At 39.6% G+C, this 14,696-nt stretch overlaps 1 protein-coding gene across 4 annotated transcripts in view; it reads left to right on the plus strand.

The window, feature by feature from the left end:
* Nucleotides 1–14,696, plus strand: part of fggy (FGGY carbohydrate kinase domain containing) — a 352,865-nt gene that overhangs the window by 56,528 nt on the left and 281,641 nt on the right. For all 4 annotated transcript variants that reach the window (XM_060829806.1, XM_060829809.1, XM_060829807.1 and 1 more), the window contains exon 4: nucleotides 9,973–10,124. In XM_060829806.1, coding sequence (XP_060685789.1) covers nucleotides 9,973–10,124 — 152 coding nt within the window. The remainder of the gene's footprint in view (nucleotides 1–9,972; nucleotides 10,125–14,696) is intronic.

Below are 14,696 nucleotides of genomic sequence, written 5' to 3' on the forward strand. Positions count from 1 at the left end.
TGAAGTTCAATTACCAACACTAAAAACAATGTAAAGAGAAATGATATATGTATTGCAGCAAAATAATACTCCAAATTTGTCAAAATATAGGTTTTGGGATGGAAGAACAAGGTACATATATCTTCAGAAATTTTAATAGATGATTAAAAGTATGACATATACAATTCTCTCTCTTTCAGTATTTGTAAGGTGGTTATTTTTCTGGTTTATTCATTCTTCAAATATGCAACTTTTTTTTATTGTGTCATGGCATTTTGTTCGACAACAACATATTTTTGGAACAAACTTTATCCCTAAAATTTATCCACTTTTCTGTTTGATGATGTTTGGAACTTCATTGCTAGGTGCACAGACCTTAATTGCCCATTGTAGACTTTGGCCACAACTTGGTCTCCAACCCAATGCAGTGCATTATTGCTCTCAAACTGTTAGGCAGGAGTCACAGGATAGTAACAAATTTTGCTGGACATCCAAGCCTGTGGAGAGCTTGATGGCTGATAGAGTCAAAGGCCATTAACAGGTCAATAACAGTCATGAAGAACTCTTTGCGTTGTTATGTACATGTTTTATGAATTTAGGGTGCAACTAGGATCACATCTGTAGTTTCCCTGAATGACCAGAAACCACACTGAGTCTCTGGAAAGATGCCTTTGTTAACAGTATAATGAGCAGGCGAGGAAGGGGGACTCAGCATTCCTCTCTTCAACCTGCCCAGTTGGCGCAACGAAAATTTAGACTATTTTAGTGTCGATATCTTTCCCCAGTTGAAATATTTTCATCAAAAACCAGGAGGGACCAATGACAAGGTTTTCTTTATGAAATGAAGAGCAATTTTATTAACTGCTAATCCTGAGAAAAGTAACGATATCAAGCACATGGTGCTTCTCTCTTACTCTTTCTGTCTGTTTGTCTCTCTCTCTTGTACATTTACACATACTCATTCACCTCACTCTCTCAAATCAAACCTTTTGCTGTGTTTTTCTCCGCAGAGACACTGTCAGATCTGCAGTATTTTACTTTATTTGAAGAGAGTCCTCAGTGTTGGTGCTGCATCCTTACTTTCAATTTCCAACTCTGCCAAAAGTGTCTCCTTGAAATATAAAATTATTTGTGGATTCCATGTTTTTGGGTTTGTTAATTGTAGATGAAGTTCCATCTCCAACATGTGAGCATTCTCATTTATATATAAATCAAAGTAGAAGATGCCCCTTCTGTGCTTCATGAATCCTCTCTGGATCTGGTTCCATCTGACTATAAGGCCATAAGATATAAGAGCGGAATTAGGCCATTCAGCCCATCAGTTTTGCTCCACCATTTGATCAGGGCTGTCTGTTTCTCAACCCCATTCTCCTGCCTTCTCCCCATAAATCTTGATCCCCTTGCTAATCAAGAATCTATCTATCTCTGGCATAAATACAGTCAATGACTTGGACACCACAGCCTTCTGTGACAATGAATTCCATAGATTAACCACCATGTGTCTGAAATTCCTCCTCATCTCAGTTGTCAAGTTTGCCCCTTCACTTAGGCTATGCCAAGGATGCTAGGCTCTCCTATTAATAGAAATATCTTCTCCACATCCACTCTACTTAGGCCTCTTTGTATTCTGTAAGTTTCAATCAAATCTCCACCTCATCCTTCTCAACTCCATTGAGTACAGACCCAAAATCATCAACCAGTCCTCATATGGAAAGCCCTTCATCCCTGGGATCATTCTTGTAAACTTTCTTTGAACCCGCTCTAAGGCCAGCATAACCTTCTTTAGATATGAGGCCTAAAACTGCTCACAATATTCCAAATGTAGTCTGACCAGAGCCGTATACAATATATAGAGCTGTTGTACTCTAACCCTCTTGAAATGAATGCTGCCATTTCATTTACTTTCCGAACCTCCAACCTGACCCTGCATGTTAACTTTAAGAAAATCCTGAAGTATGACTCCCAAATCCCTTTGTGCATCAGATTTCTGAAGCCCCTCCCAATTTAGACAATAGTCTACGACTCTATTCTTGCTACCAAAATGCATAACCATGCACAGTTTTCCATGTTGTATTCCACTTGTTACTGCTTACCCATCTCCTAGCCTGCCCCAGTCCTGCTGCTGCCTCCTTGCTCCCTCAATACTACCTGTTCTGCCACTTGTCTTTGTGTCATTCTGCCAAATATTCACTCCCCATGAAATGGTATGCAAATGTGTTATAAATATGGCAACAGTGGCTTAACCTATAAAGTCTCATTAATGATAAGCACTTTTGCCTCTTTTGTCAAGTGATCACATGAGAAAGATGCCAGAGAGTCTGCTTGCATAACTAATAAGGTGAAGAGTAGAAAACTTCATGGGACTGGGCACCCTGACCCTCACTCCACAAAACACTCAGCTGAAAATGGGAATTTCCACCAATTGTTAAGGGAAGGAGATAAAGGTGCTGATGCTATAAGTCTTGCAATGTCAGGAAGAGACAGGTTTTTCCTGTTCTATTTTGTACATTCATTTACGTAGTCAAAGCTTCTAGTCTAGCAGGAAAACAGGCTTAGCTGGCAGTATGGGATTTGTTTGTCCTTTGCTTCCCAGCTGGAGAATTTTCAGATTTTCATTGCTGGAGTCATAGAGTCATAGAGATGGACAGTATGGAAACAGACCCTTCGGTCCAAGCCGTCCATGCCGACCAGATATCCCTAACCCAATCTAGTCACATCTGCCAGCACCCGGCCCATATCCCCCCAAACCCTTCCTATTCATATACCCATCCAAATGCCTCTGAAATGTTGCAATTGTACCATCCTCCACCACTTCCTCTGGCAGCTCATTCCATACACATACCAGCCTCTGTGTGAAAAGGTTGCCCCTTAGGTCTCTTTTGTTTCTTTCCCCTCTCACCCTAAACCTCTAGTTCTGGACACCCTGACCCCAGGAAAAAGACTTTGCCTATTTACCCTATCCATGCCCCTCATAATTTTGTCAACCTCTATAAGGTCACCCCTTAGCCTTCGACAGTCCAGGGAAAACAGCCATAGCTATTCAACCTCTCCCCATAGCTCAAATCCTCCAACCCTGGCAACATCCTTGTAAATCTTTTCTGAACCCTTTCAAGTTTCACAACATCTTTCCGATAGGAAGGTGACCAGAATTGCACGCAGTATTCCAACAGTGGCCTAGCCAATGTCCTGTACAGCCGCAACATGACCTCCCAACTCCTGTACTCAATACTCTGACCAATAAAGGAAAGCATACCAAATGCCTTCTTCACTATCCTATCGATCTGCGACTCCATTTTCAAGGAGCTATGAACCTGCACTCCAAGGTCTCTTTGTTCAGCAACATTCCTTAGGACCTTACCATTAAGTGTATAAGTCCTGCTAAGATTTGCTTTCCCAAAATACAGCGCCTCACATTTATCTGAGTTAAACTCCATCTGCCACTTCCCGGCCCAGTGGCCTATCTGATCAAGATCCTGTTGCAATCTGAGGTATCTCTCTTCGCTGTCCACTACACCTCCAGTTTTGGTATCATATGCAAACTTACTAACTGTACCTCTTATGCTCACACCTAAATCATTTAAGTAAATGACAAAAAGTGGAGGACCCAGCACTGATCCTTGTGGCACTCCACTGGTCACAGGCCTCTAGTCTGAAAAACACCACCACCCTCTGTCTTCTACCTTTGAGCCAGTTCTATATCCAAATGGCTAGTTTTCCCTGTATTCCGTGAGATCTAACCTTGCTAATCAGTCTCCGATGGGGAACCTTGTCAAACGCCTTACTGAAGTCCATATAGATCACATCTACCACTCTGCCCTCATCAATCCTCTTTGTTACTTCTTCAAAAAATTCAATCAAGTTTGTGAAACATGATTTCTCACGGACAAAGCCATGTTGACTATCCAGTCCTTGCCGTTCCAAATACATGTACACCCTGTCCCTCAGGATTCCCTCCAATAACTTGCCCACCACCGAGGACAGGCTCACTGGTCTATAGTTCCCTGGGTTGTCCTTACCACCTTTCTTAAACAGTGGCACCACGTTAGCCAACCTCAGTCTTCCGATACTTCCCCTGTGACTATTGATGATACAAATATCTCAGCAAGAGGCCCAGCAATCACTTCTCTAGCTTCCCACAGAGTTCTTGGGTACACCTGATCCCCTTTATGCGTTCCAAGACATTCAGCACTTCCTCCTCTGTAACATGGACATTTTGCAAGGTGTCACCATCTATTTTCCTACAGTCTATATCTTCCATATCCTTTTCCACAGTAAATACTGATGCAAAATACTTGTTTAGTATCTCCCTCGTTTTCTGTGGCTCCACACAAAAGCCGCATTGATGATCTTAGAGGGGCCCTATTCTCTCCCCAGTTGCCCTTTTGTCCTTAATGTATTTGTAAAAACCCTTTGGATTCTCCTTAATTCTATTTGTCAAAGCTATCTCGTGTCCCCTTTTTGCCCTCCTGATTTCCCTCTTAAGTATACTCCTGCTGCTTTTATATTCTTCTAAGGATTCACTTGATCTAGCCTGTCTATATCCCCTTAATATGCTTCCTTCTTTTTCTTAACGAAACCCTCAATTTCTTTAGTCATCCAGCATTCCCTATACCTACCAGCCTTTCCTTTCACCCTAACAGGAATATACTTTCTCTGGATTCTCGTTATCTAATTTCTGAAGGCTTCCCATTTTCCATTCGTCCCTTTACCTGCAAACATCTGCCCCCAATCAGCTTTTGAAAGGTCTTGCCTAATACTGTCAAAATTGGCCTTTCTCCAATTTAGAACTTCATCTTTTAGATCTGTTCTATTCTTTTCCATTAGTATTTTAAATCTAATAAAATTATGGTCGCTTGCCACAAAGTGCTCCCACACTGACACCTCAGTCATCTGCCCTGCCTTATTTCCCAATAGAAGGTCATACTTTGCACCTTCTCTTGTAGATACAACCACGTATTAAATCGGAAAATTTTCTTGGATACACTTAACAAATTACTCTCCATTTAATCCCTTAACACTATGGAAGTCCCAGTGTATGTTTGAAAAGTTAAAATCCCCTATCATAACCGCCGTATTATTCTTAGATAGCTGAGATCTCCTTACGAGTTTGTTTCTCAATTTCCCTCTGACTATTAGGAGGTCTTTAGTACAATCCCAATAAGGAGATCATCCCTTTCTTATTTCTCAGTTCCACCCAAGTAACTTCCCTGAATGTCTTTCCAGGAATATCCTCCCACAGCATCGCTGTAATGCTATCCCTTATGAAGAAAGCCACTCCCCTTCCTCTCTTGCTTCCCTTTCTATCCTTCATGTAGCATTTGTATCCTGTCAGTTGCCAGGATTAAGCTGCCAGTCCTGCCCATTCTTGAGCCATGTTTCTGTAATTGCTATTATATCCCAGACTCATGTTCCTAACCATGCCCTGATTTCACCTGCCTTATTAGATTAACTTATCTGATTCTGTGCTGTGAACTTCGCCCAACAGTTAAACTTTCTCCCGAGGGCAAAATATTTAAACCTAATACAGTTATAAGCCTGGTTTATTTATGTTGGTGGCCTGAGGGCCATAATGACAGATGTTCCCTCATTTTGTTGTTAGTACATTGCATTGATACTGAATTGCAGCTAAGTGCAGGATAATTGGCTTAGACATTGTTCATTGGCAGAAGATCTGAAAAGAAGTAGGCATAAGATGGTGAAGCCATGAACAGGTAATATCTGTTTTTTTACAATTATTCAACACCATGTTTTACCTTGAGGATTTCCGACTGCTGATTTTTGATGCTGGTTATTACTGCTGCTGTGGGCAGGTAGGAGCAGGAGGATTTGTGCTGTTATTTCTGCAAGGCATGTGCCCAGAACTTGTCAAACCAATTTGAATGATCGGAATCCATTAATGTAGGCACATTCTTGTCCAGTCAGGTGTATGCACTTGAAATGAAATGGTCTGGGGTCTGCCTGGGAGAATTAAGGTTTATGTTTCTAATATCTGGTTTGTTTGATGGAAATCTTTTCCTCTGTGAGAGATGATGGGTTTTGTTTAGGTCAGATGCAATCATCTGCATTTCTTTTAATGGCTCAAGATGCTAATTCTGGAAAGGGGAAATCTGTCACACATGAAATTATCCCTTGCCAGTAATGTGGGATGAAGCAGGGCTGGCATCTGCTTGGAGCTTCTGAAACCACATGTCATGGTGGCAAACTACTGACCACAGCTGGTGTTGCATTGTGCATCACTCGTCAGCTAGAATTTCCTCACTTGTGATTTATAAGTAAGGCTTTTATGCTTCTTCTCAAAGTAGAAGAATTAGAAATTGGAACTAAATTAGAAATTTGGGTTCCCTGCTGCTCTTGTGTTTCACATATCCATGAGGATGCAAATGTCTTTTGTCTTGTGCATATGCATCAGCTAGCAAAGTTGTCTTTGTTTAATTGATGCTAAACTATCGTATTTCCCTCACCTAAAAAGATAGGCTGGCGTTGTTTGAAGACCACCCAATGGTTTTGTGTGAAGGCTGTAAGAGTTTTCTAAGAGTGGCTTGAGAAGAACATCTTCAGCCTCCCTGTGGAGAAAGTGTTTAGTCCGTCGAGGCACCTACAAAAAGAAAACACACACACACACACACACACACACTTTCTCACACTCACAACCCCCACCCCAGACAGACAGACAAAGACCCACATGCACACATATATTTTGTGGGGTGAATTTGTACTTGCAGAGTTACATTGCACTTTGCTCAAAAACTACATACATTCATGTAGAACTCTGAGCTCAAAAACTGCATGAATTTATGTAAAACTCTGTTATCTCACTTTTTAGATTAGAATCAATCTAAACATCAGGTCATAGACAGAGAACACACGGGGCTAACACCATCAACATATTGTCTAGCTATCACCATTGTTAACAGCTAACCCGAGAATGCAACTTTTAAAAAAAGGTTTTGTGATTTACACATGAAAGAAGTGAAACTATCACTGTATTCTAACAGATGAAAGGCTTAACAGACAATCAATTTTTCAATGTATAATTTCAGTTACATCACACAGCAAATTTTTGCTATACATTCTGTGTTATGATTGAGCCCTCCACTCTCACCTGATGAACGAGCGTCGCTCTGAAAGCTAGTGTGCTTCCAATTAAACCTGTTGGACTATAACCTGGTATTGTGTGATTTTTAACTATGAAAATTAGTGGTATTGTTGATCCTGGGGGGGATTGTGTCAGGATACAGTCTGATATCAGTCAGCTGGTAGACTCGGCCGAGCAATAGCAGATGGAATTTAATCCTGAAACGTGCGAGGTGATGTATTTTTGGAGGTCTATTAAGGGCAGTATCTACACAATGAATGGTAGTTCCTAGGAAGTAGTGACAAACAAAGGGACATTGGTATACAAGTCAATAGATCCCCAAAGGTGTCAGCACATGTAGACAGAGTGGTGAAGAAGACTTACTAAATGTATTAACTGCATTAGCTGAGGTGTAGCATATTGGAGCAAAGAAGCTTCTTCAATGGCAGAAATATATGAGATGTGACTGGATGCTGTGTGTGAAGGGAGACTGAGGTAGTCCTCATCTTCAGTAGTTAATCTTTTGCAGGATAAACCTTTTATAACATTCCATTAGTAACTTATACTACATTCTTCCTAACAAAAAAAATCTGATGATGGAAGCACTAATATGAGGTCAATTCGAAAAAAAGAGTTGTCCAGGACAGTTGCCCAAAAATATCAGCTGTTTCGTTGTTGCTCCAGGGCATGATGTTAACTATTTGAGGAAATAGAATGTAGACCAGTAGAGCACAGTACAGGCCCTTTGGCCAACCGAGCATTTACCTACAACTTAGACTACACACCCGTCAATTTACTGCCGTCCATGTGCTTGTCCAGCAGTCGTTTAAATGTCCCTAATGTCTTTGCCTCTATTACCACCGCTGGCAGTGCATTCCACGCACCCACCACACTCTGTGTAAAGAACCTACCTCTGACATCTCCCCCTATACCTTCCTCCAATCACCTTAAAATTATGACCCCTCCATGACAACCATTTCTGCCCAGGGGAAAAGTCTCTGGCTATCTGCTCTATCTATGCCTCTCATTACCTTGTACACCTCTATCAAGTCGCCTCTCTTTTTTCTTCTCTCCAGTGTGAAAAGCTCTAGCTCATTCAACCTCTCTTCAGAAGACATGCTGTCCAGTCCAGGCAGCATCCTGGTAAATCTCCTCTGCACTCTCCATAAAACATCTATATCTTTCCTATAATGAGGCAACCAGACTGGACACAATATTCCAAGTGTGGGCTAACCAGGGTTTTATACAGCTGCAGCAAAACCTTGTTGCTCTTAAACTCAATCCCCCTCCTCATGAAAGCCAAAACACCATACGCCTTCTTTACAGCCCTATCAACTTGGGTGGCAACTTTGAGGGATCTATGTACGTGGAACTCAAGAACCGGCTGTTCCTCCACACTGCCAGAATCCTGTACCTACTGTTAGGACCTTTGTCATGGTGACCTTGCTGAAAGGAGGAACATATGTGGGTGTTGTTGGGAGATGGAATTTTCAATACTAGCTTGGCATTTTTAACAGTTGAGGCTGTATTGTTGGGAGATAAATTTATTGATCTTGTCCTCCCATTTGAGAGGCCACAAACATTAAATAAGATTTAATGCAGCAACTCCTGCTCTGAGCCCAGTTCCTTGTTGAGACTGAGTGACTAGTAAACTTTGTCATTTATGTGTTTCCTTTATTGTCTTGGGGGAGCATGTTATTAAAGGAAATTAGAGCACTCCTTTACTACATCAATCAGAATCACCATTTCCAAGAGATTTCTACTGAAATAATGAATTGGTATGATGATCTCTACTTTTCACATCAGTGACTTGCTAATTTTTTGAGTTTTTTTATTTTTCCATGAATTAGTTTGCAGCTGATATTCGAATTTAGCACCAATAAGATGTAAGAAATTATCAGACAGATCTCACATAGGACTCTTGTAGTTAGTAAATAAAATTACTTTGGCAGTTAAAGACATCCTCCACTCTCAATGCCTTAAAATACTGGGCAAGAGATCTTGTGATATAGTTGCACTGTCTGTATCTCTGAGCTGTGTGGCCTGGATTCAAGTCCCACATGCTCCAGAATTACTGTACGCAATGACAGCTCTGAATGAGTTGATTAGGAAATATTTAGAATATTGGGCACTGATAGGCAGACTAGAGTATGAAGGCCATTTTTGAAAGGGCACGAAATGGTGGGAAGGAAATCGCGATTGATTCGCACATCAAAATGGCGAGTCCTGTGCACCCTATTTACATGTTCCCCCACCCATCTATCACCATGTTCCACAGCACATTCACCTATCCAGTCTGGCATTTAAAAAGCATATGCAATATGATTAATTGGATCAAAAAGGTAACATAGGTTGTTACTCAAATACTATTTTGTAAATGTTACTGATTTCAAAATATAGTGACCTTAAGTTTACGGAAAAATATTGTTAAGTTAAACTTGCTATTACTGTGTATAAAAATAACTACACTGTTATTTGTGTACAGGTAGCATGCATGCAAGTGCATGTTTAATCTGTGTTTTCAGGCTGATTATTAAAGAACAAATTCAGAATCAAACTTTATCTTTCAAAAGTCTATTTTATAATATGGTATTTCCATTTTAAACATATATTGTTGCCAATTTTGCCTCACAAAACTCAAAAAATGCGAAGCGCAGGTTTCCCTGGTTTTGCTTTGCTCGATTATAGATGTGGCTGTATTCATCTATGTTATTCAAAATATGGTTTTGGCTTTGCTTTTCTAAGGCAGGGATGAAATGATTGGAAAGTTAGTTTCATTGCCAAAAAATAATTGCTACTCGACAATGTGTCGTGATATTTGGAATGCAGCTTCTGTTTCTTGACATATTGTGGGAATCATGTTATTGAAAGTTGTGTTATGCTGTGGTTTTGATGATTTTCTGCTTCACATAATGCAGGCATAAACAACAGGAATGTTATCATGTGGATGGATCACAGAGCAGTTGATCAAGTAGACCGCATAAATCAAACAAAACACCATGTGCTAAAGTATGTAGGTGGAGTAATGTCTCCAGAAATGCAGCCACCTAAACTTATGTGGTTAAAAGAAGTAAGTCTTTGTTTTAATCTCTTTACTACAAATAAGAGGTATTGAAAGCAATGCAAAGCAGAAAAAAAAACTTGCAAGTGTATCTGTTTTTGCATTTTTATCTTCTTTACAACTGTTATTAAAGAAATATCCCAGGAGAATATGGAACGAGGTTATTATTCTATATCAGCACTATGTAAGTTAATGTATAAGTGTAATTTTCAACTAAACGTCGAATGGAATAAATCTGGCAAAAAGGCAAATTCTACAGGAATATAAAACAGGGTGCCGACATCTACAAGTGTACTTCACAGAGAAAGCTTATGAGGCTGATTTGGAGTTAACAGATTAAAATTCTCCAAACATCATCTTATTGTGTGGGCTCGATAGCTATATGTCTTTCTATCTAAAATCACTGTTGTTTTATTTGTCTTTCATGTTGAAATCAAAACTATTTTCAGTTCCAGACATTTGTGTCAAAGCCCAAACTTCACTCCCAAGAGAAAAGCTGGGTGTGGAAAATCTGACAAAGGTGGGATACCTGATGAGACATAAGGTCACTAGTTCATGTTTCTAATTCCAGTTACTGGAAATTTGCAAAATGGGTTGGTTGAGGACAGAAAATTCCCATAATGGGAAGTTCCTTATCCTAAGCTTCTAATACCGTTCAAAATAGGTATAAGCCTGAATCTGGCTCACAAATCAATGGCAAAAGAGAGGCACACTTATTGGTTTAAGCCTAGGTTCTGTCTTCAAGTCTACATTGTAAAGTTGATAGATTGACAACTAATCACTCATTTGCAGATGAAGCTAATTGTACAGGAAAGACTATTTTTCAGTAAGTAAATGACTAACTCATGTCACTTTTCCCATTGCCTACATTTGGCAAAAGCTCAAGATACCTATAATCTCATGTGGGCACTCACATGCAGCTCTGAACTGAGATATCACTGTAGAATCTGGAGTAGAAGACCCTTGATCATCGTGACATGAAGTGGGGTTGAGAATATTGTGGAGAAAGTGAGGATTGCAGATACTGGAGATCAGAGCTGAAAATGTGTTGCTGGAAAAGTGCAGCAGGTCAGGCAGCATCCAAAGAACAGGAGATTCGACGTTTCGGGCATAAGCCCTTCTTCAGGAATGGCTTCAGGATTCCTGAAGAAGGGCTTATGCCTGAAACGTCGAATCTCCTGTTCTTTGGATGCTGCCTGACCTGCTGCGCTTTTCCAGCAACACATTTTCAGCAGTTGAGAATATTGTTCCTATTCCAGACAGTAGGACAGCTGAGGACTCCCAAAAACACTATGATTTCAAATAGAAATTGGTTTAATTAGTCTCGTGGTACAATTTTGATACAATTTTTCTTATAGGCTTATAAATTGTTCAAAAAAAATGCTAAGAGGAGAAGTGAGACTGATTATGGACCAAAAAGAGGATTTATGTTTGAAAGCAAGGGGTGTGGATGAGATAATAAATTAATACTCTTTTAAAAAATCTGTCTTTTACAAAGGAAGAAAATACTGGCCAACTCATGGTGAAAGAGGAGGTCTGTCAGACTTTTGGAGGGTTTAAGGTTGATAGGGAAATAGACTATATATACTAAAAGTTAATAATGGACAAGGACCATTATTATGCAGCCAAAGTCACTTTTTTCTTTTTTTTCTTCTTGGGATATGGGCGTCATTGGCTAGCACAGCATTTATTGTCCATCTCAAATGGCTGTGGAGAAGCTCATGGTGAACAAAGTGAGAGTGAAAATTGCTTGGCATTGGCCATACTTTTCTAATCATCCTTTAACTCAGGACTGGTGCAAATACAAATAATTGAGTCTTGCTCAGAACAAGGGTGTAAAGATCAGACCAACTGTTTTAAGCCAGTCAGATTAACTTGGATGGTGGGGAACACTTTGGAAAAAATAATTCAGGACAAAAGCAAGTTAATGAAAGAAGGCCAGCTTGAATTTGTTAATGAAAAAGAATGTTTCATAAACATCTTGAGGTTTTAAATAAGATAGTAGAGAAGGTTGATTAGGACAATGGTGTTGATATGGTGAATATGAAAATCCAAACATCTGATAAAAAGATTTTGAGTAATGTTAGAGCTCTTGGAATAAAAGGGACAGTAGCAAAATAGATACAAGATTGGCTGAATGGTAGGAAGCAAGGAGTAGTGGTGAATATTGCTTATCGGACTAAAGGACAGTGCAAAGTAGAGATCCCCAGGAATGAGTGTTAGGACCCCTCTTTCCTGATATATGCTAATAACTTAGATCTTGGTATATAGGGCAAAACTTCAAAATATGTGGGTGATACAAAACTTGGAAGTATTATGAGCCATGAGGAGTATACTTTCGAACTTCAAAGAACATTAATAGCTGGTGGAATGAATAAAAGGTTGGTGAAATTTATTGTGGAGAAATGTGAAGTGATACATTTTGGCAGAGAGAATGCACAGGGATAGTATAGAATGAAGTGTACAAATTTAAATCAACAGTCTGAGTCTATATACAGTAAATCCTCTTTATCCAAAAATCAAGACTTGCAAATTTGACTATCTGTGCCAAAAAGTGAAAACAAAATTCAACATCTGAGGACACAACTCACTTATCTGCAATTTATAACCTATTTTTAACATACTTTGAAACAAGGTCAGCACTCACAAATTTCATCACTCACGGGATTTCTCAGGAATGAAACCCTTGGGGTTATGCAGGAATGATATGAGATATTGCACCTTGGCAAGGCAAACCAGGGTATGAATTATACAATTAATGATGGGGCACTGGGAGTTGTTGCCGATCAAAGAGATAGAGTGCAGATGTATAGTTCTTTAAAAGTGGAATTGCAGGTAGACAGGATGGTGAAGAAGGCATTTGACATGCTTGCCTTCATTGGTCAGAACATTGAGTATAGGAGTTGTAGGAGTTGGGGTGTCATGTTGCAGCTGTACGGGACTTTGGTGAGGCCACGTTTAGAATACTACGTACAACTCTGGCTGCCCTTGCATAGGAAAGATGTTGTTAAAATTGAGAAAGTGAAGATAAGGTTTAGAAGACTATTGCTAGGACTTGAGGGTTTGGGTTTTGGGGAGAGGCTGAATAGGCTAGGGATTTTATTTTGGAGCGTTGGAGGCTGAGGGGTGACCTTATAGAGGTTTATAAAATTATGAGCGGCATGGATAGGGTGAAGAGCCAATTAGCCAATGTTTTGTTCCTAGAGTGGGACAGTCCAAAACTAGAGGGCTTAGGTTTAAGGTGAGAGGAAAAAAATTTAAAAAGGACTCAGGCGTAACTGAGGGTGGTGTGTGTATGGAACGAGCTGCCAGAAAAAGTAGTGGAGTCAGGTATAATTAAAACATTTAAAAGGCAGCTGGGTGAGTACATGAAATGAAAGGGTTTCGAGGGACATGGGCCAAATGCTGACAAATTGGACTAGGTCAGTTGGACTGAAGGTCTGTTTCCTTATGGTATGACTCTAGGACTCTAAGTTGATTGAATAATTAATTGAGTGTACACATCCTGGGATTTAATAAAAGAAGCATAGAGTAAAAAAGCAATAAAGTTATGTTAAACCTATGTAAAATATTAGTTCAGGCTCAACTGGAATATTCATCTAGTTCTGGACATCACACATTGGAAAGCTAATGCTTTCACAAGATTGATTTCAGAGATGAATAATTTTGTTGTATGGAAATATAAGAGACATTGGGCTTGTTCTTCAGGAGTGGAGAAGCTTGAGAGGAAATTTGATAGAGATATTCAAAATCATGAGGCTCCTTGATGGAAAGATCAAGAATTATAGGGGACATACTTAACATTCTGCAGATCGCAACATATAAATCAATTTGATGTATATGATGACCCCATTTTCCAGCTCTGAGAATTGTGTTTGTGCATTTATTGGGAGTATAGGTCTTCCAACCTAGACATGCTAGACTTGGATTCATAGTCAACCTCAGTTTTTCTACCTATAAATGCATGTTTTATTTACAATATAACTGTGCAGAAGGGCTGGAGCAGGGATATACATTACGAAGACATAGCTACATAGAAAAGACTGCATGGTAAGCAACAAACAGAGCTTGTCTGCTTCTTTCAAGAGCAAATTAAGTAGGAAGCTGGTTTTAAGCTAAACGTTGGAACATTTGTTAACTTGTCAAACAACAACACTGTAGTGAGGAAATTTTACATTTGTGACAAACTAACGTTAGACTGAAAGATGTTCAAAATGCACCATGGTCTGATCTTAAATGATTCCTGGAAAATTGTCAGAATGGTTTCATTGTCTTAATCATAATACAGTGTCATAATACAGAAATGCAATGTGTTTAAGTGCATTTAAGTAGATCAAATGAAATGCTGAATTCAAAAAGCTTTCAGAACAATAGCTATTTGGTATATCTGCCTAAGGAAAAGAATTCTAATGTTGTGGCAGAACAAGAATGCTCAGAATCCATGATAAGATGCCAGTGACAAAATGACTATTTTCCAGCAGTACATTGACAGACAGCAGCAAAAACGTGAGCACCATTACATCATAATATCAAATGTCCATGAATTTCAATATAATCAGCAACCAGGTTGTGGAGAAGAAA

The sequence above is a fragment of the Hemiscyllium ocellatum genome, chromosome 9, assembly GCF_020745735.1.
Source record: "Hemiscyllium ocellatum isolate sHemOce1 chromosome 9, sHemOce1.pat.X.cur, whole genome shotgun sequence".
In the NCBI taxonomy this organism is placed as follows: Eukaryota; Metazoa; Chordata; class Chondrichthyes; order Orectolobiformes; family Hemiscylliidae; genus Hemiscyllium; species Hemiscyllium ocellatum.